Source organism: Sarcophilus harrisii, chromosome 1 (genome assembly GCF_902635505.1).
Source record: "Sarcophilus harrisii chromosome 1, mSarHar1.11, whole genome shotgun sequence".
NCBI classification, from domain to species: domain Eukaryota; kingdom Metazoa; phylum Chordata; class Mammalia; order Dasyuromorphia; family Dasyuridae; genus Sarcophilus; species Sarcophilus harrisii.
In genome coordinates, this window is record NC_045426.1 from 48,956,065 (window position 1) to 48,983,372 (window position 27,308).

Here is a 27,308-nt window from a genome sequence, read left to right on the forward strand (position 1 = left end):
TTTCATTTGGGAAACTGCAGAATTGTCAGGAGCCTCACTGGTTCCTTTCCACAAAAAGCCTATCTTTTTATAATATCATTATTCCTTCCTAAACATGATACATGCCTGAGAAGCATGGAATACCAAGATTGATGAAGAATCAAAATTACAACCAATCGTAAGGAATAAGCAGGTACCAGTATGCTACCTATAGTGACCTGTGTATAAGAAATAGCATGAAAATCATGCTTTTTAAAAATTTTCATTCTTTTTCTGTTATTTGAGAATTCTTATACAAAATAACTAATATGGAAATGTTTTAATGATTACATATGTATTACCTATATCTGATTGCTTACTGTCACAAGTAGGGAAAGAAAAAGGGAGGGACAGAATTTGGAACTCAAAACTTAAAAAAAAAAAAGTTAACATGTAATTGGGAAAACAAAAATTTTTTTAAAAGAAAAAGATAATGAAAACATTATCAAGGAAATGTTTGAAAGGAAAACGATCAAAGCTATTCATTACAGACAATCCAAGTGATCTTCTGGTAGTTTCAAAATAATAAAAGAAACAGAATCAGGCTTCCAAAATAATGGATGGATCTTCCTTGGATAATTTAAAAGAATTTTTTTTTTGCAAAAAATCATTCAACTTGAGAAGGTATGATCCTTTTTAAAGGTCTATAAACCTCTAAATATTTGTTGACTAACTATATGCTGGGGATTACCCATGTGACAAAATAATGAATCTACCAAAATAAAACATAAACCTTTGAATGAGATAAATTTTTACTTTCTCAAAGACACTTCTAGAGATAAATAGTGATCATCACTACTCCCTATAACATTCTCCCCTTGTCTTCATCTAGTCTCAGGAAATATACAAAAGATCTATGAAGTCCTCAGTAAGGGGTTGGGGAAAACCAGGTTCACCTTCTGGAATCACTGACTGCAACCACCTAATTTCTGTTTTATTCTTAAATAAATGTCATACATAGAAATGAAGGAGACTAAAATGTCATAAAGATAATAAGATTTACTATATCTGAGAGCTGGATTTTAGCTCAAAGCTGTTTCATAAATCCTTTTCTAAATAGCTATTCCCTAAATAAAGACAAAAATTTACAATAAAATCCAAATATATAACACAATTACCTGCTTCCTGAATCCGATGTGGTAGACAGAGGAATTTCCTGAACATCAGGTAAATTAGAAGAGCCATCAATCTTATCTTGCTCCATCTCCATCTCCATCTCCATCTCCATCTCCATCTGAGATTCCACATTTGACTGGGATAACTGGACTGTGGCTGAGTTTAGATCTGTGTGCATTGGTTTATTATCCTCTCCTCCTAAAAGGAAAAGCCAAAAATCATGAATAAATGCTACATTTTTAAGAAGAAAAATCAAACTTTTTAAAATGTAATGTCCTGTAAAACAATTAGGTCCTTTTAAGCTTAGATGCAATATAATGGCCCTCTGAATTCATATAGTTCTCTCTTCTATTTACTTTAGGGAGTTTACACTAAACAAAACATGAGGCACACAATCACAATTGCTCAAGTCTCCAATTAAGAGAAATTACTGATATTCAGGCTAAGGTTTGGCACACTGATTTAATTTACATTCATATTTCTAACAATTGGTCTCTTTATGACTGAAGTAAAATGCAAATTATCAAAAATGTCTGGCAATAAAAACATTCCAGTGTTCGTTGACTGCCAGGAATCAAGGAAGTTCCTTGGTAATAAATAGATCTTTTCCCAAAATGGCCATCAATTCCTAAAATGGCGCAACCAGCAGCATCAGCTCTCTTTCTGCTGTGAGAGGAAAGCAGAGCTAGAGGTCCTTCTCAATTTCTCCATCCCTATCCCAGCTCAATAATACTTCCTCTGCTTTTGACAGCTTCCTCTGTTGTTTCTTCTTTCCAACTCAAGAGCTTCACTGTCTCCACCCCTAACACTGTTTTTAGACAGTCAAAAATCAGCTGCATTGAAAGAACAAGATCTCTACAGACCCCATGAGGCATAACTACATCCCTCATATAGTTAGAACAGACTTCCTGGGCAATTCCTTCAATAATATTTAAGGATATTTTGCATTTAGTTAAAGTTTTTGATTAATTAACTACCTGAGATATATTCTTTCCTGATAATGGTAGTTATGTTTAAACGGTGAGGTAATAAACTCTAATCTGATGACATTTTTATATAAAACCTTAAAGTCTGGAAAAGTATTTTCCAGACCTCAGATAGGCCTTCAGTGAAACCTTTTAAGATGTCTTGAAGGAAGGTGCTAGAAGGTACGATCTGCTGATGTGCCCTGAAACTTTATAGGACTTTTCTTATAGTGTAAGAGGGAAAATGTGAACCCAAGCTACACCTGGCACTTTTCCCTTTCATGCCACATTGCCTCTCTCATGTTTTAGGAGCCTTCTGATCCTCTATAAACTAGATGTCATTTTTTTTCACTTCCACTCCAGTCTTCCCTTTGTTTACTATGTAGGAGGGAAAAAAAGGCCCTATAACAGTTCCTAAAGAATTACATATTTTAAAGATCACTTTTTTTAAATACATTCCACAGACAAGAGAAAAATATAATTAATAAATAGATCAAATGGGCAGCGATTCAAGCCTCTTAGCAAAGAACCATAACAGCTATCATTAATGAAAGCTTGACTAACTTTTTTGGAAAAAAAGGAAGAAAAAAGATAATGAAAACATTATCAAGGAGATGTTTGAATGTAAAAAGATCAAAGTTATTCATTATCAGACACCTCATGGGACACCCAATAATTGGGTCCAATTCCCCATGACCTTTGCTACATCCCAAATTTTCTAGATCTCATAAAAAGGTGATGAAGCCTCAGTTAATAGTGTGAAAAAAAAAGTCTGAAAACATGAATCAAGAAAAGTCTATCCAGATAAGATCCTTCTCTAATTCTCTTGGAAGCTCTCTAAAAATATAACTCACAATTTAGCTGGTACTCTCAGAAATAAGATAACCATGCCTCAATAGCTACTGCTCCTCCAATGAAGTTAACTAAAACAAAGTTTCTTAAACTTGGATTGCAATCCCCTATCCAGTAACTAAATGTGGGGGTCACAAAAAATCTGGCAATAATAAAAGATATCAAATATTCCACCAAGATTTAATTCTTTATGTAAAAATAAATAAGCACATTAATCATTAGAATGCAAACGTGCTTTTATCTTTAATAAATGGCAAAATTATATATATATATATATATATATATATATATATATATACATACATACATATACACACACACACCAAAGAATTGTCTTAAAATAAATTATGATAAAGATTTGATTGCTATATTTGTTGTATTTGTTGTATACACATATACACACACACACATACCTCTATATACTTGGGGTCGTGCAAAAATTTCTCAGGTGAAAAGGGGTCCATGCTAGAAAAAGTTTTAAGAAGCCCTAAATTTAAAAAAAACCTGAGCTAAAGAAAGTGACGGGTAAAGTATTATCTCAACTTGAGGAAGTATTAAGTGTCTGAGATCTCAGTTGAACTCAGGCCCTCCTGACTTCAGGGCTGCTGCTCTATATATTGCGCCACCTAGCTATCATTCTCTCAACACAAAACTTCTTAACTAATTAAAAGAGGGGCAGCTAGTAGGTGTAGTGAATAGAGCACCAGCCCTGAAGTCAGGAGGACCTGAGTTCGAATCAGATCTCAGACTTAATATTTCCTAGCTGTGTGGCCCTGGACAAATCATGTAACTCCAATTGCCTCAGCAAAAATAAATAAATAAATAACCTAATTAAAGAAATCACAACCAAAGAACTAAGGAGACTGAATATAAATCAACACATGCTATCTATGTTCACCTCTTTTTTTCTGTTTTGTTTAATCTCTCCCATGGTTTTTCCCCTTTGATCTAATTTTTCTTTCCCAACATAATTCATAAAACAATGTGCATTAAAAAAGAACTAAAAAAAAACTGATTACAGAAAATTTAAATATTTAAATGCAAATTTGTAAAATGCTTTTCAAAGTTTCCATACATACTAATATGGCACAGAGTTCATCTTTAAGAAAATTCTCATTTACAAAAAAATTAATTTTTCGCAAATTTTAATAAAGAGCACCATGACATAGATTTTCAAAGATTTCTTGAACTGGGAAAGTTTAAGAAAGTGATTATTAACCTGGCCAAAAAAAAAAATCACTTCTAAAAACTAAATTAAAGTTCACAATCTAAAGGCTTTTTAGAAACAATGAATGTTTATTACACTGGGAATACATCAAACACCAAAAATCCTACAATTTCAACTAATAAAAGCACTGATACCGCTTCAATGGCTCTGAATGATCATTACCAATATAAAATTAAGTAAGTTTCTTATTGTACATTGGTTAAGGGACCAACCAAGTAGTGAAGCCCTTCTTCCCAGTGCTTCTATTTGAAAAGAGAAGTAAATCAGGTATATGCAGTACCAAGTGCGACACAAGGCATATTTCACCTTGAAAAAAAACAACAAGGTGGGAAGCAGTGTGGGGTAATGACAAAGGCAGGAGTCAGAATGTCAAAGGTTAGTTCTGGTTTTAACAGTTCTGTTCTGAATTAATAGTTATTTTAACTACCTCAGTTCCTTGCTCTTTAAAATTATGGCATTAGACTAGATTGTTTTTGAGGTCTCATTCAGCCTGATGTTTCATGAAATAAAATAATAGCTATAATACTTTAAGGTTTACAAAGTATTTTACAAAACTTTACCTCCAAAACAATCTCCCGGGAGGCAGGTGCTCTTGTTATCTCCATTGTACAGATAAGTAAACTGAGCCAGACAGAGGCTAAATAACTAACCCTGACTCTTACATCTACTAATTAGTGTCTTGATATCATATTAGAACTCAAGTCCTGACTTTAAGGCCAGCATTTAAGACTTCCAATCCAATTGATTTGTTTTTGTTTTAGTGGGGATTTTTAAGACAATGGAAAATCTATGGATAAGCTTGAATCTCAGAAGTCAATTAAACAGGTAAATTACAAATGAACGGATGGCTTTATTCCAGCCAAACACACAGAAATTCAACTTCAAACATTATAGTATAAGAAAAATTGAGTATTTCACAAATGATGAAGTCTTTTGATCCTTAAATGAACTTTCAAAAGAATGGTCAAGATTTATAGGAATTGAAAAAGTTTTATGTCTACACTTAAATCATGTCATACATGGCTTTACACATTCCTAAACTATTCCTGAACCCAGTTCTGGACTACAAAGAAATTTAACAAACATGCAGAGAAAATAAATATATCTTTAATTTGTTAAAAAAGGACACAGAACCCCATTATTATAATCTGGAAGGGACAACACAGGCTCTGATCCAAAACCTTCATTTTAGAAGAAAGAATATTTGGTAGAGAGAAAGTTCCTTGTCCAAGATCACAGAGGTATTGACATAAATAGAATTTGAACAAAAGTCCCACAACTCAAATTCTCCAAATTTACTACTCTTGAATAATCATCTTATAATCTGGTCTAGCTCATTATCCAGATATTAGAGTTCACAACCTAAAGGCTTTTTAGAAACAATGAATGTTTATTACACTGGGAATACATCAAACACCAAAAATCCTACAATTTCAACTAATAAAAGCACTGATACTGCTTCAATGGCTCTGAATAATCATTTTAATGAATGAAGATATTAATCTGAAAGTTTAAAATGGGTAAATAAAAAAAAATGAAAAATATGTTTCTAGTCAGCATTTTAGATATCAGAAGTTTGGGATTTTTCAGCAGTGTATTTCATCCTCATAATAATTACATTATTATTTTATAGTAAGGATAAAAGATTATTTTCAATGTGAGTTATACTAGTACCTTTAGCAATAAATCAAGTGTACTACAAAATAAGGTCTTTTATACTACATGTAAATGATAAAGTTATATTTGTTTCTGCTTGTTTTTCTTTAAAAGTTTCTTACCCCTGGTTATAGGCAATATTTTTTCCATGGATTCCTCTACCTCTTGCTTTATTTCTTTGGTCATTAGTATGCCACTTTTCTTGCACCGGCTTTTTACTTCATCCACTAGAAGTTTAAATTCATTCTGATGTTCTTTGCCTGAAAGATAAAGATCTTCTTAAAGGCAAAAAATTTAAAAAAATCACCGACCCCCTATTCTCACACTATATATCCAAAAGTACATTTATTATATTAACAACACTTCTTTATAGTACATTAAGGTCTGCAAAGCCATTTTCTCACAACAACCCTATATTTTAGGCTTGTCAATAGTCAAGGATCTGTGATTGTAAATGTGGAAATTACCTCCACCACCACAAGTAGCAACCCCGTACAACTTAATAGAAACACCTTACTGTCTGAGTTGGCTGATACTCAGCAAGCTGAAGGGGCTAGCTCAGGCTCTAATGTCTCAAGCGAGAGTGTCATAGGTGACAGCAACCAGTTTCCATGAACTGAAGTCCAGTGTTCTATCCACCATGTTTCACTGTCTCTCTAAGCTAGAAAGTACAAGCATTATTTTGCCCACTTGTCAAATAGTTAAAGCGTACAGAGGTAAAATGAATTCCCCTTGGTCACAAAGTTAGTAAGTATGAAAGTCAACATTTAAACACAGGCCACTAACTCTAGCACCAATGTTTTCTCTACTTTCTCTGATGCTTTAAACCAAGCAGACTAATGAGATGATATAACTGGTGACTTCAGAATTATTTCCAACAAATTCCCACATTATAGAGAACATCTTGGCAATGACATTTTTAAGATCCACCCATTATACATCATTTCTCCCTTTTCTTTATCTCTTTACTTCTATAAAAACATGGACTTTGAATTAAAAATGAAAAGGAGATTAGAATTCCAAAAAACTAGAATGTCTGTGAAGTGGGGTCCGTGAAGTAGGGAGTCAGAGACTCGTGGATTCAGACTGGGAAGAGACCCTTAGAGGATATCTCATCCACAAATTGAGAAACTGAGACCCTGAGAGGTTAAGTGATGTGCCAGATGTTACACAGATAAGGATAGGGTCAAAATTTGAAGCTAGAAATTGAGGTACTCTATTTTCCCAAGCACAGAGTTCACTAAGCATGACCTTTGGAAGCCCCTGAACTATATCAAAACTTTTGATATAGATATATATACTATCTGTATATATATAGAGAGAGATATATACCCATCTATAAAAACGTAGCTGTTGGCCTAAATAAATTTAGGATTTCCTCATCAGTGAATGAAGATACTTTATTGAAAACTGAAACTATTCTTCCTAAGCTCCCTTATCCTTTTTTTAAATTATATTTTTAGTGGGTTGATGTACCTCCTATATATGCGTCTTAGAAGGTAGATTTCTAAGTATTTGGTTCTACAATTTTTTTTTAAGTCAATTGGGGTTAAGACTTGGCCAGGGTCACACAGTCAGAAAGTGTTAAGTGTCTGAGGTGGGGTTTGAAGTCCTCACTTCAGGGTTCTATCTACTTTACATCTAGCTGCCCCCTCCCTTATCTATTCTACACAAAAAGTCCTTCTATACTGGCACTAACTCTGCCCCAAAAAAATAAAAATTAAAGGCATTAATAAAATATTACAGAATTAATTTCTTGCATCACATTTTACAATGATTTAACAAGGAATTATTTGACAAAAATGTGTGAAATAGTGAATAGTGTATTAAGTTTGGAGTCAGGAAGTATCTTCTGATACTTACTAGCTGGGTAAGCCAGACAAGTAATTTACCTTCTATATACTTTAGGCAACTTCCTCAGCCTCATTTTCTAATGCATAGTAGCTCATATAGGGAATTTTCTCCAATTTAAATCATAGATCCCCTAAGTTTTATGACTTATAAAATACTAATTTATTCTTTACATTATTGACTTTTCCTAAGATTGTGAAGGGCTTTAAAAATAAAGCATAGCGGGCAGCAATGTGGCAGAGCAGATAGAATCAGAAGGACCTGAATTCAACTATAGCCTCATACACTTGACACTTACTAGCTGTATAACTGTGAAGAAATCACATAATCTCAACTAGCTTACCAAAAAAAAAGAAAAAAAACAAGTAAAACATAGGAGTCTGCATTTTATTCTAGAGATAAAAAGGAGCCTTTCTCTAAACTAATTCCCTATCAATGACAAAATGTTTTTTTCCCAATTTTAAAATAATATGTTTTTAAATGCCTTTGATATGGAAAGGATTTTTTAAAAATAACATTAACTGAGTTGAGTTCAGATTTCTCTAAGAATTCCCTAAAGTTAGGCAAAAGAATAGAAGGTTAAAAAGTCAACCTTGAACTATTTCCTTTGTTGCAACATAAAGCGAACTCACAAACAAAATCTGTGTTTCCCATATTGCTGGCACAAACTATAAAGGACCAGGATTGTAGGCCCATGGAGAATGTAAGTAAGCAGATTAGGCCTTTTCAGTCAACCCCTAATGAAGTCATTTACTAAAGGACATAAATTTTACGTGACAACTAAGGTTAGTATCTCCTGAGAATGAACATGTGCCAATTCACTCTGAAGAAGAGATTAAGTCTGTCCTGTTCAAAACTGTACCAAAGAGTCCATAGTTCTACTTACAAAGGTCCCTACAAATATAGGGCAGAAACTGATTTACTCCCTAAATCCAGTGTTGCCTTAGAACCTAACTAGGTTTCAAGGGATAGTAGTAGCATATGTGAATTCCCTTGCTGAAATAGAGTATTATTCTCTGAAAACAATTATTTGTAGTCATTTAACTCATTTCTAAATCATGTTCCCCAGATTAAAAAAAAAAAATCCTACACCTTTTAATTCCTTATAAACATTATTTTCTAACCCACTGATCAAGGCCTGCATATTTCTTATAAGCAAAAAAAAAAAAAAAAAAAAAAAAAAAAAAACAGGACACAATATTTAGTAAATTCTTTGATTACCTTGTTGTTAATATAAGCCCCCCCGGATGATACATTATACTCAGCTTCATAGCAACAGTGCAATACTGCTCACTCTTGTTCAACCTGTGATTCACTGAAAGTCTTTTTTGCTATATTTAGCCAATAACTATTAGCACATAACTGCCCTGAGCCCACTAGATTCCTTCCCCAATTCTTTACTCCTCCACCCCAATCCCCTCACTCCTCCAGCCATTCCATCTCCACTCCTAGTACTTAGTATTTGTGTATCTTGTTTCCTCTCTCAAAGAAAGAACTTTTTACTATTAGTCCCTACTGAATTTCAAGAACTAGAAAATAAAATAAGCCAAAATGTATTTCAGCAAGTGGACATCATGAGTTAATAGTTAAAAGATAGAAATTTGAAATTAAAGTGAAGCTAAAACACAAAATAAGCTGTCAATAACAGAACAGTTGGAAGAGGCAGCCCTGGTAGGGCTACGTACTAAAAAGGGACTGTTAAGGGAAAAAAAAAAAGAAAAAACTAAAGTTGAAAAACTAAAATAAAAATGAGGCTGGTATTTATAAAAATAAAATAATTTTTTTTAAATATGTCTGAGAATGAAACAGAATGGCAATGAAATTCGTCTACAAAAGGACTAGATTAAAAGTTATTAGGTGTTCTGTTCCAATCAAAATGACTTATTAACCACGCTCATATATAGTATTCTATTTCCTACCTCCAAGCTTTGGCAGTTCTCCCTCCAGGCCTAGAATGCATCCTAACCTCCAGCTCTCAGAAATCTCTGAACTTCCTTCCTTCCCCTGGAATCCCTACTCCTTTTCCCTTGGCATGCTCTTCCTCCAGAAATCCTGTTGTAGTCACATTGTACCTACCTTATTCTTCTCTTTCTTATCTTTATATATCTATGTACTTTTTATATCCCTCTCATATTTCTCTATCCATCTGAGAGAACATAAACTTCTTTGGGAAAGGGACTACTTCATTTTTGGCTCCATATTTCCAATAGAAAGTTCAGTGCTTTACCCCTAATAAATGTTCATTATATTGTAACATATACTACCTCAAGTTCATGTTGTATTTAAGTCTCTTGACATCTCATTTCTTACTATTTAACAAAATGAGGACGACACAATTCTCTCTCTCAGAAATTCTTTGAACACTACTACTCACAAAATACTTTAGGATAAGCACAAATTGGAAAGTGCCATCATAATTAAGAACAGAAAGTCAGAGACCCATAAGAGAAATATGATGTTTATCTAAATAAATACTTTAAATAAATCAAATGTATTTCAGCATAAAACTAAGATTCACAAAAAGCTATGTAATATCACTTTTTAAAATTTATGGTCTATAATTTGAAATTATGCTAAAATAAACAACAAAAATTACCCCCAAAAGTAGTAACACAAACTCACACCATAAAAAAAAATTATAGTACTTACGATATTTACTGTGAATATCATCTATTTCTTTTTCTGTCTGGTTCTTTGTAAATACCATGACCTGAAACCATTAAACAAAACTTAGCAGAGACAAAATGATAGAAAACCAAAATAAAATCTCATAAAATCTCAAATGCAACTTTTAAAAACAACAACAAAGTAATATATTCTTTTTACCATTCTCAGACTTAGGAAAAATAAGTCAATCAAAATAAAATTTTAGTGACCAATATACAATGCCATACTGATAGAAAGTTCTTAAAAAATATTTACTCTTACAAGACTAGTAAATTTTCTCTTAAAGGAAGATAGCTCATTCCTCTTTTTGCCCCACTTCCAACCCTTTCACCAAATCAGGGCCATTCTAAAAAAAACTTTGATTCTTTCCTCATAAAAAATACTATACAGACTACCTTTTTAAAGCATGCTACAAACGCAAACAAATTTTTCCTTCCACTCCTTGAACTACTTCAACTGTCTATGACATCATTTATGTGGGTATTCTCTTCCACCAATGTTGGTCAGAACTTTTCTGTGTTTTACATTAATTATTTGATGATTTGTTATAGCTTAAAAATATAAAAACCCATCATCACCTGGTAGCCAATTTTTAGATTGTAGTTAGACAAATCTTTTAAAACTTTGCTAGACTATTTCCCTTACAATGACTATATTCTATCTCTGGGCTTACACTCTAAGCTTTTCCTGCAGATAGAATGTGCTAGAGCTTGCACTCTACACACACATGAAAAACTAAGGTTACTGGAATATTACTGTGCTATAAGAAATGATAAGCTCAATGATTTTAGAAAAATATGGAAAAACTTGAGTGAAATAAATGGAGAAATGGGTAGAACTAAAAGAACATTGTATACAGTCACAGCATACTGTTTTAAGAATGACTGAGTAGATAAATTATTTTGACTATTATTCTGACAAATTAGTTGTAAAGGACATATGAAGAAAGATGCTATCTGCAGCTAGAGAAAGAACTGATAAACAGGAGTATGCATAGAATAATTTTACATGTGTATGTGTATATATGTATAAAAATACACACACAGACACACACACACACACACACACACACACACACTCACTCACTCACATACATACACACTCATTTGTATCTAGTGGCCATCTCTAAGGTAGGTTGGAGGAGAGAAGGAAAAAAGAGTAAAAAAAGAAACTTACATGATAATTTTGCTTTATATTTGTATATAAGGAATAGCAAGTTGTACAGAGTAGATTTACAGAATAAAACAAGTATTTTATTACAGTACAAAAAAGAATCTATTTTGTACTGTAATAAAATACTTGTTTTATTCCATAAATATGTGTTAATATAATTTTTAAAAGGTAGAAAGAAAACGAAGAGAGAAATTAAGGTGACCTCCAAGACTCAACGAAAAATTAGACTTCAGGGTAGGCTTTCCTTTATTAAAGATTTAAAAAGAATTGTTTTAGCCAAATTTATGGCCACTGGAACAAAATTCTTCTTCTCCATGCACTGCCCTCATATACTTAAGTAAGCATCTCCTGAGTGTTCAGGAAGGATCAGAACATCTGATAAAAGGGCTCACTGAGGCTTTTCAGAGGTGCTTACATGTTTTCAGTATCCTCCTGTCACTGAAATCTCACCTGTTATTCTAAAAAATGTTGTGGGCATAGTGGGCCATACTCTGGTAAAATTGTCTCAACAAAGGGGCCAAACTAGGTGGAGAATGGCCAACAGGCCATTCCTAATAGCTAGCATTTATGTAAAACCTATGTTCTAGGTACTATACTAAGTTCTTTACAAATATAATCTCATTTTTCTTGGGAGGTAGGTGCCCTATTTTACAAAGGAAGAAACTAAGGTAGGTCAGAGATTAGGTGACTTGTTCAGAGTCACATAGCTAGTAAGTATTTGAGTACACATTTGGACTCAGATCTTCTGTCTTTAGGCCCAAAGCTCTATGCTCTGTGGCATCCTTAGCTGCCTCCACAGTAAACAAATTTTTAAAAAAATGAAACAGATTATTTCATTTCTATACAACTACTTGCCTAGGGGAGCAGCTTTTCATTTTATGAACAATACAGAAAAAAAAGTCTATTTGGGAAGACATGAAAACTTGCACTGAAATATGACTTGCAAGTAAAAAGCATAGATCTCTAAGATGCTAGGTCACCTAGATGGCTGATGGGACAATACATTAATGACCTTTTTAAATATTTCATTCCTTCCAAGTAAGTCAGATATAGAAAATAGTGAAAAACTTTATGTCTCATCTTTTCCTTATAATCTCACTAAAAGACAAAATTCAAAGTAATTTTAAATGCTAACTCATTTCCCCTCATGATAAAAAAAATCATAGTTACTTTTATATGATGTTTGAAGGTTTATGAAGTCCTTTACATGTAATCATCTGATTTGATCCTTACAAAAATCCTGTGAGTTGAATACTACAGGTGTTAATTATCCCCTTTTTATAAATGAAGAAACTAAGGTACAGAGAGGATGCAGGATCCACTCAAATTCACAGGCCTAGAAAGTGGCAGAACCAGGGACTTGAAATAAGATTCTAATGTCAAAGATGGTGCTCCTTCTTCTTAAACACACTGCCTTTTCAAAGAGTTTTAGAATTTAAAAAAAAAAAAAAAACAAACAAACAAACAAAAAAAACTCTGAGAAATTCACTGGTCCAACCCCATCTTACAGATAGCAAAACAGAGGCCTGGAGCTTCTAAACAAAATTACATGGTGAAGTGGCTGATACAATAGCCAGGACTGGACTCCATGACTTCTAACTTCAAACCCAGTGCTCTGTCTACCATTGTTGAGAGTGATGATACACTATGAACAAAAGTTATTAAGTGGCTCCATTTTGGATTCCATCTCAAGTTCCACAATCTCAAAACACATTACATTATGTTGAAATGTGTCCCTGTATATTTCCTGCTGAAGGGATTTCATAATATTTTCCTATTGTTTTAGGAACAATTTTAGATTTCTCTTCCTTCCTGAAAGTTACCAAAACAGACACTATAAACTTACATTTTCATTCAGTTTATTTGATTCCAGTTGTACTCGAGTCTTCTCCATATTTTCAATTTCTTTAACTATTTCAGCAACTGTTAAAATAAATATGTAAAGTTGTGACATCATTCATTTTGTTGACATATATAATCTGAAAATTTAACTGAGAAGTTATTTCCCAAACCTCTCCTAAAAGGATTCCTTGCTAGGGCAGCTAGATGGCACAATGGATAGAGCACCGTCCCTTAAGTCAGGAGGATTTGAGTTCAAATCCAGCTTCAAACACTTAATACTTCCTAGCTGTGTGACCCTGGGCAAGTCACTTAAATCCAATTGCCTCAGCATAAAAGTATCCCTTGCTGTAGTGTTTATAGAGTCTTATAAGATGAACAGACAATCCCTGAGCTAAAACCATTGAAGTAATTAATTTCAGGTTTAATTTTAATCACAGTTTGAATCCAGCTATTATGAAAGTATAGCATTGTAAATTTGTCCTTTCAGTTTTATTTTAATTCAGCAAATGATTGGGATCCAGATCCCACAAAGCTAGAATGATTTCAGGCAGAATTATGAAAAGGTCAACCGACCATTTGCTTCAGCATATTTTATCCTATGCTAATCTTCTGTACTGAGTTAACAGCCAACCACTATACTCTTCACCATTCCCCATTTATCCACACCCTCTCCAACCTCTACAGCACTCTTGATTCCAGAAGTGAACATGGAAGATATTCTTAGAATCAAGATGCCAAATCCATCCATAGATACTTATTAAACACTTATCTCACATAAGATACTTTGCTAGGTTGTGTAAGGGGAGACAAAAGAGGATCAGACTAGGTCCTACTCTCAAGGACCTTTTACTCGACTTGAGGAGAAAAGAAAATTATGTATACATAAAAAAATAGGAAGTACTAAGTCCCAAATGAATGGTAACAGACAACAAGTTTGTTAAGAGTTCGAACAATGAAGAGATTTGTAAGCAACTGACCAAGGAAGACTTCATGGAGATCTTGAAATCAGAAAAGAGATTTTAAGAATAGATAAAATTTAGGTAAAGATAGAAATATTCCATGAAAGAATAATATTTTGAGAAAAAAATAGGCAGAAAGACAAGAAATATTGGGAGAGCAAGTAGACTACATTGATTAGAATAAAAATCATATGAAAGAAAATAATAGAAGATAAGGTATAGAAAGGTATACTGAGAACAGACGGCAAAGAGCAATGAACACATCAGTAAGGGGTCTGCACTATATTCTATTGTTAAAGGACAGCCAATAGTTTTTTGGAAGTGGATAGTAACATGAGACAAATCAAAATTATCAGTGGTCCAGTTCCCAACCTCCCTCATTTCAAAAACTCTGATAAAATAAATTCTAGGACTGTTAAGTTGGGAAATATCAAAGACATAATTAACTATCACTCAATGTCAAGTTTTAAAAGTTAAAAATAAAAGCAAAAATGCTTTGCTATTAAACTTCCCTCAAATTTACAAGATAAAAGTTTACAGGGAAAAAACTTTTACTCTAAACTGTACTTCTTTTGTACATGCTGTATAATTTCCAACTATTTTCCAGTTTTGTAAGAGCAGTTTTCAAAGAGAACAATTTTCAAAGACTTTACACTTTTCAAGTTATAGTTTTAAGTTCTATTGAAAATAGTTTCTAATTCTTCATCAAAAATCTTATAACTTAACATATATTTCTACATGTTTAACATATATTGGACTACTTCCTACCTAGGGTGGGGGAAGGCAGGGAAAAATTGGAACACAAGGTTTTGCAAGGTTTAATGTCAAAGAATTATCCATGCATATGTACTGAAAAATAAAAAGCTTTCGTTTTTTAAAAAATTGGATGCCATGATATTTTGTGCATCTGTATTTGATATTGATGTTAATTTATTGTCTATTGTATCTTTAAGGAAAATATGGTTTCTTTTAGTGTCTCTTAAAAAAAAAAAAAAAAATCTTATCAACTGATTAGCAATTGTCCCTGAATTCCTTGAATACTGTGTCAGTGAACAGATATGAAAAACAAGAACAATCTCAGCAATCAAATCCACATATAAAGGAAGCCCTCCACATAACACTTTATGGATAATTACAATTAGAAATAAATGAATAAAGATTTCATTTCAGTGTTTTTGTATTTAATGAAAGAAAAACATAGCTAGATCTTGAAGAATATGAATAATAAAGCCCAAGAAGAGATCAATGTTTACCAACTGGTACTCTTTGAAGTTATTATCATGTAAAATATTATCACTGCTTCTGGACCAATGGAAATATGCAGTGCAAATCTGAATAATGCTACCACTCCATGGTTTGGCTTATTCACACTAATAGAGACCTCACGGTTGGTTTTAGTTGAGTTTTCTAAAAGAGAATCACAATAAGAAATCTAATTTCTTAAGTTCACATGTTCTATTATATGCATAATTATGCATACATTATATGCATAAAAAGAAAAAACATTAGGTGAGAAAATAATTTCTCACCATAAAAAAATTTATCCATATAGTAACTAAAATGTTATGTTTTGGCTGTCCAGAATAGAAGTCAGGTTAACTTCTTAAAAGACAGACTCTCTATTTAATTCATCTTTTCCACAATGTTGGGTTCAAAGCAATAGAGGGACACTTTCTATCAAATGATACTTTAATGAGCAACAGAGAAACTTAATGAGTTTATGTTTAGAAATGCAAATTTTAATTTTCAAAAGTTCTCAATTTTGGCCTGAACCTATTTAAATACTATTTTAAACTATTTTTGTATTTTATTGGGATTTATCAATTTGACAAACTTTTCCCTTGGGTCCCAGGACAAGTCTATTCAATGAATGAAAGGCATGATAAAGAGAATGAAAAACTGAAGAATAAAAGTAAAGTTGCTCTATTTTGGAATGTCATCTCATTACCAATATGGCATTTCAGAAACTTTTTAATATAGAGCCAAAATGAATTGGCTGATCTTGAGAAATTGAGAGGTAGTAAACAAACTACTTTGAAAAACCCAGGGCTCCCTCTCCATCTCTAGCCAATACAACTTCAATCTGAAAGCAACATATAAGCAATAATACCTGACTTGGGATGTAAAGAATCACACTGGGCATTGTACATGTGCACAAACTCTTGATGCCGTCTAATAAGCTGCTGTTTGTTCCCTTGACTAGAAAGTCCATGTTCCTTGAGCATTTTCCTTAAGTCACGGTCAGAAAGTAAGTTGTAAACAACTTTGGGCATTGTCTTCCTTTTATTAACAGAGCTAAAAAAGATAAAAAAAGGAGTGTTTAGTGAAGATTATCTTGGATGTTAAAACATCACTTTAGAAGAACTTTCATTTAAGAATCTCAAAAGGGCTCTTTCCTGCTATGTCCACACAATGAAGATTTCAATTCAACTATACCACAGGACTCATGAAATGATGGATGACGAAGAAAGGGTGATAGAGTAGGGTGCCAGGGAAGAGAAGGTACTTCCCTCCCTCCCTTTTTAGATTTCCATAGCTCTGAGTATTTCTTTTGTTCTGTTTCATTTTCTCCTTCTCAATCTCAGATGCCAGTGGAAATCCCAACCTTACAATAGAACTGGAACTACAGTGACCTTCCAGATAGGATTCCAGGTTGCAGTGAACCAGTCCAGCAAGGAATCCCTAAGAAGCCAGGGTGTCCTAGAACTTGAGCCCAAGATGGATTTTTGGATTTAGAAATGAGACTGACCTTTACAAGAACCAAGTTAAGGGGTGTAGAGGGTGTGTGTAAGTGTGTGTGTGTGTGTGTGTGTGTATGTGTGTGAGAGAGAGAGAGAGAGAGAGAGAGAGAGCGAGCATGTGTGTGTGTAAGCAAATATTTCTTTTTAAATTCTTAAAATAGCCAGGGGTTAAATGGAAATGAGATGCCAATTAAGACCCTATTGCATCTGAGGGAATACCACAAGTAAGTTGTATTGGTGTCATTATGCAAACTTTTCATGTGTTGATTGTTAAAGTACTGATGCTTTCTGCATTATTGAATCCTTTACATAAATACTGATATATTGATATATTCTGTATTACTGAATCTTGAATATAAGTATGGAAATTAAATTTTACATGAGCATCACTAAGTAGCTACTGCTTAGTAGATATGTTCAAATTGTTCTTTGACATTTAAATCAATCTAAACTTCTTGCCTTTTGTGAAAGCAAAATGTTTCTCAGAAGGGGCTATCTGTACTTAGAATCCATAAGTGGCTGACACTCTTTGCTACTTCCCTAATTGATTTTACTTGTCTTCTTGTTCTGATAGATAACTCTGCAATTCCATTTGCTTATCCTAGTAGTAGCATGGATCAATGGGGGGTGGGGGGATGGGGGAGGTTGCAGGAGGTTGGAAATGGTAGGGGGAGAAAAGGGAAATTTAGAGCACTCTTTGGAACAAAGACCCAAAGAAAATTTCCTGAACCTCTTTGGGTACAAAGAAAGTCCTAGAGAATTTGGGTTTAGTCTGTATTTAAAGAAACTTTTTTTTTTTTTTTTTTTTTTGCCTAGACTCCAGTTGAATGACATTATACAATGAATCACAGAAGTTTCCACCTAGGGCAATTCTTTCAACTGAGAAAGAAGTAATGCCCTAGTTCACTCCAGGTCTCAAATCCCTGGGGATTGAGCTCCAAATAATTTAGAAAGCCGAGTGTGGACCAGGTTTCCCCACAAGACGGGAAATCATTTTTTCTTTGCCTGTTTTTCCTCTTTCTTTCACTTGCTGGTTAAGTACAACTAGGGCTATGAAAACTTTGTGAAGTATACCTTGTTATACAAACCTGAAAAACTTTGTATTTTGAAATAATCATGATTTCTGTTTGGACATATAGATTTGTATAAATGGTTATACAATACTGGCTATTTTGAAGCCAGGGAATTTTGAAGCCATTGGAAACTGCTTATTTGGATTAAGGAAAATGTTAATTAAAAATGCATTCATGTGTATTTGCTAGAGACACCAACTTTGAAATCAGGGAAATATTCAATAGAGACTTTGAAGCATGCTCAGATGGCCCAACATGGAAGCACACTGCTCCCCAGAATCTCCTGACGTTCCCTTTACTAGGTGACTGACATGGAAATTGGAGCCAAGGTTACTACCTTGGAACCAGGATTCCAAACAAGATGTTGTAAGCAATTAACCCTGAGGAGAACCCTAAGAATTCAGGATGTAGAACAAAACCTGAAGACAATTTTGAACTTTGAACTATGACTGTGCTTTATTTATAGGAAGGAATTAAGCTAGGCTGTTTGTATATTTGTTTCATATTTTTGAAACAAATATCTCCTTGCCAAAGCTTTAAAAAAAAAATCTCAAAAGGTACTACAAAGCTTATGAGATATAAAATGGAAAACACAGATAATGATAACCATAGCCGCATTAATAAGAGAAGCTGTCAAGAGAATTTACTCCCTTTCCTAGTGCTTTAGTTTTCAGATTATCTATTCTTCTTAATAACTGAAATATAACATGATCACTGGAATTATATGCAATATATTGCAATAATATAATCAATTGAAATTGCAATAATATAATCAATTGAAATACAATCAATTGAAATCAATTGAAATCAGTGAAATTTCCATGTCACTGGACATGGAAATACAGAATAAAATTTCATGAATTAAAAAAAAAAAAAAAAAAAAAAAGCAATCTGAAAGCCTTACAGAGTAAGGAATTCTGAAGCATTCAAATACACTGTGCACTATAAAGGGAGGAGTCATTAGGAGGATAATTCAGTTCAATTCAACTCACACAACTCATGTCATACAAGATACGTTGCTGTGTTCTGGGATATACAAACAACTATTTCCTATTTTGAATGAGCTTATATTACATTCTACTTATCATGTAAATAAGCAAGCTCAAATTTGAGGAAGGAAAAGACACTGAGCCTGAGAAAGCTTCAAAGAAATGGCTCTTAAGCTCACCCTTGAAGAAAACGAAGGCTTCTAAAAGCCAGAGCAGGGAAAGGAGATCTCTTCATTCTTAAAGCATGTTCTGAAAAAGGTATGTCTGCTGTAATAAGCAGATTTGACTAGGCAGACATTCAGAGAAGGACTCTTTTCAGAACCAGGTTTAAAGGTCTAGTTTACCATCTCAACAGAAAATGAAATCAGCCCGAGTATACTGTAGATGGAAAATCTTTGAAGTTAAAAAGCCATGATATAAGGGCAAGATCATAATATACCAAATGTGATCTATGCCTTTAGTGTCAGAAGCCTGTAAGATTTCCTTTTGATCTTTATATAGACCTTGCTTTTGCTGTAATTTGGTTTCACTACTTTAGATACTGTAGCTATTTGGATATATTATGGTTTAATAGTAATAACATAGTTATATAATGCCAATAGTTTAATAATAATTTACAATAGTTTATCAAGATTTTACTTTTCTAAGATATCACATGCTCCAAAAAATGCATACAAATTTGTGCTAAATACGGCTTTGTCCTGCTATAAAAAGTCTGACCAAAACTGACAGATGTACCTAACATTATTATATGTAAGCTTTTCACAAATTACAGAAAAGAGCATATGGCAGTATTTTAGTTTTTTTAAGTAAAAGATGTTTTCACTGACTTATTTTTTAATCATTTCTCACTGTAAGAATATAAATCAGCCTTCCACTTCTTATGCAGACCATGATAACCTGCAGAGACAAGTACAACTATTTATGCTGTTCTTAATTTTCTAAAGCATCATGATGACAGTGAATATTTAGTGGTAAAGAATCCTCTACTGATTCACCCTCAAAAGGGAAATAAAATCTTGCTCTCACCTAGCTAATGGTAAAAATGAAATTATAATTTAATTAGTTACTGCTATAAAGAGTTTCCCTTCTCCCTTTCCCCAAAAGGATACTAAAATTATATTACATACTCAATAGGCACTACAATGAAAATTAATTGATGCTTAAGGTTTCATATATACCAGTTTCCATTAAATGCAACCGAAAAAAATTAGACATGTTATATTCAAAATACTCATGGCAAACAATTATCTTGAATTTCTACAAATAAAATTGTTTTATACTTTAAAAAAAAAAAAAAAACATAGGTATGGGGGAATGCAGTTGAGAAAACAATGGTTGATGCCAGATTTAAAATGCCAGACTAAAGAATTTGCCTCAAGAATAAAATACAAGAGGGAGCCAATAAAGGTTATTGAAATCAAACCTATTTCTAAAGAAGATGCTACTTGTATAGAATAGAAGTATCAGACTCCAGAATATGGACAAGCACCAGATTAAAATGTAATTAAGAAATGTAACAAAATAAAAATTATATAATACAACATTAAATAATATTAATCTGTAGTTTTTATAAGTCTATATGTGGCCTACAGAATTCCATTTCTATTTAAGTTAGACTTACTGGTATAGAAGGTAAACTGAAAAGGGAAGAGACTAGAAGCTGAAATATAGTCAGGAGTTTATTACAATCATCCACCAACAACTGATGAGAGCTTGAAATACAGTGACATCTATGTGAATAAAGAGAAAGACACATACTATGGAAAGACAGATACTATGGAAACAGAATTCATTAGACCTGGTAACTGGTCTGGTTTGGTTACAGGGAATAAGAGGGGAAAATGAGTGTAGTATGATAAAATGGTTACAAATCTGGGTAATCAGAAGGATGGTGGGCCCAATAACAGAAAAAAAGAAGGAAAGAGACAGGTAATTGAAGTGGGAGAGTTACTGAATAAAATTTTAGATTTGTTGAGTTGGGTATCAATGGGTCAGCCAGAAAGGGTTGTATAAGAGCACTAGTTTAAGTTAATTCCTTTGTCTTCATATCTAGATGTTTAGGACTGGTTCTCTCCAATTCAAAAGAAGAAATAAAAACCATCAACTATCATATGAAAATAGGAAAAAATGCTTTACATCACTATTGATTAGAGAAATGAAAATTAAGACAACTCTTAGATACCATTACATACTTCTCAGATTGGCTAAGATGGCAGAAAAAGATAATGATAAATGTTGGAAGGTGTAGGAAACCTGAGACTAGTACTAATACATGTTGATGGAGTTGTGAGATAATCTAACCAGTCTGTAGAGCAATTTGGAACTATGCTCAAAGAGCTATCAAACTGTGCATACCCTTTGATCTAACAGTATCTCTACTAGGCCTGTATCCCAAAGAGATCATAAAAAAGAGAAAAGGACCTACAATGTTTGTAGCAAAATGTTTGTGGCAGACCTTTTTGTAGTGGCAAGAAATTGGAAACTGAGCGGATATCCATCAATTGGGGAATAGCTGGATAAATTATGGTATATGGATGTTATGAAATATTATTGTTCTATTAAGAAATGATCAGCAGCATGATTTCAGAGAGGCCTGGAGAGACTTATATGAACTGATGCTAAGTGAAATGAGCAGAACCAGGAGATCATTATACATGGCAACAACAAGATTATATGATGATCAATTCTGATGGACGGGCTCTTTTCAACAATGAGGTGATTAAGTCCAATTTCAAGAGACTTGTAATGGAGAGAGCCATCTGTATCCAGAAAGAGGACTGGAGGGACTGAATATGGACCACAACACAGTATTTTCACTTTTTTTGTTGTTATTTGCTTGCATTTTACTTTCTCATTTTTTTTTCTTTTTGAGCTGATTTTTCTTGTGTTGCATGATAATTGTGGAAAAATGTATAGAAGAATTGCCCACGTTTAACATATATTGGATTACTTGCTATCTAGAGGAGAGGATGGATAGAGGGAGGGAGAAAAAATTTGGAACACAGTTTTCAACATTCACTGTGTTGCAGTTTACTAATAATTATAGAAAGGTAAATTAAAACAATTCTGACATGCCACCTCACCCCCATCATACTGATCCCCCCAAAATGGAAAATGATAGTTGTTAGAGAGGCTATAAGAAAAGTGATAGAGTTAATGACTTGGTCCAATCCTTTTAGAAAGCAATTTCAAACTATGCCTAAAAGAGTTATCAAACAGCACATACTTTATGAATCAGCAAACTATCACTATTAGCCCTATATTTCAAAGAGACTAAAGAAAAAGGAAAAGGACCCATATGTACAAACATTTATAGAAGTTCTTTTTGTAGTGACAAAGAAATGCAAACTAAGAAGATATCTATCATTTGGAGAAAAGATAAAACAAAATACAGTATATGAGTGTGCTATTTATTGTTCCATTTTTAAAAAAAGACAATAAAACAATTTCAATGAAATACAAAAAATCTGTATGAGCTAATAAAGTGAATAGGACAAGAGAATAATTTATACAATTACAACAGCATTGTAAAAAGGTAACAACTGTAAAAAACTTTAAGACTTTGAAAGATTTTAATAATGACAACAACTAATCATAAAGGAATCAAAGGAAATGATGGTAAAGAATAATGAGATGTTATATTCAAAATGTAGAATGATAGAATGAGACATACTTTTTAAACATAGTCAATTTGGGAAGTTATTTTCTTTAATATGCATATTGTTAAAAAAAAAAAGTTTTGTTTTCTTTTTTTCTCAGTTGGAAAAGGGAGATAAAGAAGGAAGAGAAACTAAATTTTTAAAAGCCTTGAGAAAAGAAGGTCCTTCAGAGAAAAAGCAAGCCAAATATGAGTTTGATTTACCTGGGACTACTGTGAACTACTTTACTGTAGTACTACTGTGAACTAATTTAAAAGATTCTGTAGTATTTAATAGTCTAATAAGTTAGAAGCAAATTTACCTATAAGACATTATAAAGATAGGAGGAAAAATATTAAAAGAGACCATGAAATCATAGGTTTTTTTTAAGTAAGAAACCAAACTGGAAAATAGTTTACACGGCAAAAAAAGAAACTATGCCTCTTAATTTGGAGGCTTCAACTCTAATCACCCATTACAAAATTATGAGACAAATTCAAGAAAAAGTGCAAAAATAAATAAATAAATAAAGTAAGTAAGTGAACCACAGGGAAACAAAAAGAAAACACATATAGTTTGCACATTGTAGGGTCATGGGGTTATATATGGGAAAAAAAGCATAATATATAAAATATTGTCCTAATTTGCAGCAAGGTGGCACAGTAGAGTACCAGGGCCTGGAGTTAGGAAGATTCATCTCCCTGAGTTCAAATCTGGCCTCAGATACTTATCTTGACCCTAGGTAAGTCACTTAACCTTACTTGCATCACTTTCTTCGTCTGCAAAATAAGCTGGAGAAAGAAATGTTAAACTACTCCAATATCTTTGCCAAAAAACCCACATAGAGTCATGAAGACTCAGACACAACTGAAACAAATGAACAACAACAATTTGCAATAAATCCAGCAAATGAAAAAAATGAAAAACTAGAATAACACAATTAGAATAGTAAACAAGATTCAAAGTTGAGAAGACTAAGTTTTAGAAATTAACAAGACTGTATTAAAAGGAGAGTAAGATGTCAAAGCAAAACAAAGACAAATGTAATTTTGTGACTTGACTCACAAGCAGTTTGAGTCAGTCAGAAAGTAGAAAAAAAAGGAATAAAAGGATTAGAAAATAATTACCTTCTTTAATTTTTAAGTTCATTAATTAAAAAAACAGTAAGAAAAATTAAGAAAATGTTCTTGACACTAGAATAAATATAATAATGGCAAAGAGAAATAAGAACATGTTTAGAGTTCAGCTAAGGACATAGCAAGTATTCACTGACAGAGAATAGTGAAAAGACAGATCTAGGGAATCGTCGCTTTTAAGGTCTTTCTTTTTGCTTGCTCTCAGAATCTCCAGAAAGGGCTAACTGAAAAGCAGCAAAAAAAGAAAACCCTGAGGTTGTATAAATGGCCACAAAAATTTTAAAAGTTTTGATCTCATTAAGAGAACAGGTAGTGAGATGATCAAGAAAATGAGATCATGCGGGTAGAGTCACAGATCCTGCAAAAATATACAATTAATCACTAATAACTGTAGGGAAGTAAATGGACAAAAAAAGCCTCAACTATTAAAGGCAGTGTTGAGCATAAAGTCAGGAAGACCTTAATTTGGCCTCCAACACTGTGAAATGTATGATCCTAGGCAAGTCATTATCTACCTGCTTCAGTTTCCTCAGTGCAAAATAGAAATCTTAGTAACATCTACATTAGGATTGTTGTGAGAATAAAATGAAATAATGATGAAATTATAAACCACTCTGCAAACGTTAAAGTACTTCATAAATGATGGGTTTGATTATTAAAAGGAATATCAAGCTTTTCCCTCCACCCCGAAAACTTTCAATTCTTATTATAAGTTGTCAACACATGTCAGAGAATTCACTGGAACTGGATTCATTAGAATTAGAATTCATTAGAAATAAATTCCCAATTAGGAGCTTGCAATCCACTGGTAGAACTTTCTAGAAGCCAGGGTCATCGCCAAGGCTTGGTGTACAACATGGGAGGATTTCAGTAGAGATGCTCATTTACATGGAGAAATCAAGTCTTGAAATATTAAGTGATTCACACAAAGTCGTTAATAAATTATATAGCCAGTTCTCCTAACCATGATCCTATGCTATACATATACTCACAAAGAATATCAAGCATTTCACCATTTCTACTTAATCCAAACTTAATCCAAAATGGACTAGGAAGTCCATTGTTACTTCCTAGTGTGGAGAGACTCCTAGGATCCAAAACCAGCCCAATCAAATGTCTCACATCGTTTCATAAACTTTTACCCTGATACTTTACTCTAATTCTACAAACAAAACAAACAAAAAATCCATTCATACATAAGTCTATTAATATCTACCAAAGCAACTCCCAAAGCATATTAAAACCATTTAAAAGCATTTTCCAGTTTTTAAAAAATTATCCTAAGGTATCAAGTTCTAAGCTTCTTAACAAGAAAAATTCTTAAGGAAAAAGTGGAACATATAGATGACATAAAAATTAGACCTTTTTTAGAAACAACTTCTGAAAGGTACTTTAAATAACTTGGTCACAGCATCACAAATTGTCTTTATAAGCACTTAACAGATCAGTGAACAATTACGTGATTAATAAATGCTTGCTGAGCATTACTATTATAGTTGGAAACCTCTCCCCCCGCCCCCCTCAAAAAAGAATGTGTTAAAGGTTCAGGTATAAATTAAAAGAGGCCAAAGAATATCATGTGAACCAAATAAGATAATGCACAAAAAAAAAAAAAAACTTTTGTATGCCTTAAAGATTATATAAATATCAACTCTTATTTTTCAAAGTGGGATACTGAGGAAAACCTTATTTTACAATTAGTACTAGATGACATTAACAATCACTCATTATGTGTTCACTAGTTAAAAGTAATAACTAAGCTACCGAAAAGGTCTATTATCTTACACTACCACCAACTGGCTAAATTATTTTCTTTAGTCCTAAAGCAGTGAACCACAGAGCCAAAGATAACCAAATGAAACAAAGGAACATTTGTATAATATTTCTACGATAAATTATTTCTAGACTGGGGGGAGGGGGAGAGTTTTTTTTTGTTTGTTTGTTTTTTTGTTTGTTTATTTTTAAATATAACTGCCCCTTGGACTTTATAGGGTTTATAAAATTCTGAGAAAATAAAATAGTATCAGAGGAGAGGCTGAATACGTTCTCAGAAATCTAGAAAAATACAGGTAAAAGACAAATTATCACGTTCTTTTTTGAAAAACTTAATTTAATTTATGTCTATAAAATGCTAATGGAAACATATAGTGTTCTGTGATTCTTTTAAAAAAAAAATGATCAGAGTTAATGAAATTCTTTCAAAAATTTCAAAATACAAGCCCTAATAAATTTCCAAAACGATGATACTGATTTTGCCCACAATTCAAAGAAAATGTGCAATCTATAGCGCAAGAAATACCAGAAAATAAGATAGCTCAGTAGTTATTAATGCAGTGTTCAGAAAAGATTCTACGCCTTCCTAAAAAAAAAGTTTCAGTTACAAAGTAGTTCTTTAATGTTAAATGTCAGATCTATTCAGAAATTCCAATCAATTTTGGCACAAAATCACCCTAAGTTGAATGAAGCACAGGTTACTTTCCAAAGATAGTTAAGGTGAAGATGGAAAACTGGAGTAACAGGACTTTCTCAGCTTATTAAGATTTCTGGTCTATGATATACTTTTACACAGCAAACATTCTGAGAACTTATGTACTACTGCACCATCTATTTGAGATAAAAACAACAAAAATTTTTCCCAGACCAAAATTCTTTTACCCAAGCCATTCTTGGCTACCTGACTTTTTTCATTTCAGTCTTGGAGTACTTGTATGCATCTAAATAAGTCTGAGACAGAAGGATAACACCGTCCTTTCTGAATGCTTATGCTATTTCTTGATGCTTTAGAGGGAATAAAAATGACCCAGAGTCACAATGTTATCTCCCTCTTAAGGGTTTTATATGTTCCCATATCTTTTTTTCTTCAAAAAAAATTTTTCACCTAACATTGTTTTAAATCTAAACTAGTAAAAAAAATATATAGCCAGCATTAGTAAACTACAGAATCAAACAGTGAGCCAAAGTTTAATATTCTCACTCTGCATTCTACCTATGAAACTTTGGACAAGTCACTTAACCTAGCTCTAGTCTACTTTCCTCATATATAAAATCTAGGGATGGTATCAGCTGATTTCTAAGGGATAGGACTACTCTTTTTATTCAGATTAATCAGTTACTTAATAACCACTTACTACAGATAGCAGGATGTTGGAAGAATTCAAGGTTTAAGTTATTATCTGATACTGAGGGAAAGTAAAACTTATTTTTGTTCATGCCTTCCCTAAATATCAGATAATCATAAATTAAACTGCATACCCAGAAATGGTTACATATAAATATATCCACAACAGATGAAAGAGAAGGATGGAGTATTTGTATTTATGGAGATCAAAAAAACAGCAGTACCAAGTTGGTGTACTAGTAGCTCTCATATAATCCAAGAAAAACTATTTTCACCAATTGAT

General features: G+C 32.9%; 1 protein-coding gene across 5 annotated transcripts in view; it reads right to left on the reverse strand.

Moving 5' to 3' along the window:
• Positions 1-27,308, reverse strand: part of RAD18 (RAD18 E3 ubiquitin protein ligase) — a 105,277-nt gene that overhangs the window by 46,003 nt on the left and 31,966 nt on the right. For all 5 annotated transcript variants that reach the window (XM_031954440.1, XM_031954453.1, XM_031954446.1 and 2 more), the window contains exons 7-11: positions 16,438-16,622; positions 13,373-13,449; positions 10,336-10,396; positions 5,958-6,095; positions 1,137-1,332 (exon numbers count right to left, since the gene is read on the reverse strand). In XM_031954440.1, the coding sequence (XP_031810300.1) occupies positions 1,137-1,332; positions 5,958-6,095; positions 10,336-10,396; positions 13,373-13,449; positions 16,438-16,622 (657 nt within the window). The remainder of the gene's footprint in view (positions 1-1,136; positions 1,333-5,957; positions 6,096-10,335; positions 10,397-13,372; positions 13,450-16,437; positions 16,623-27,308) is intronic.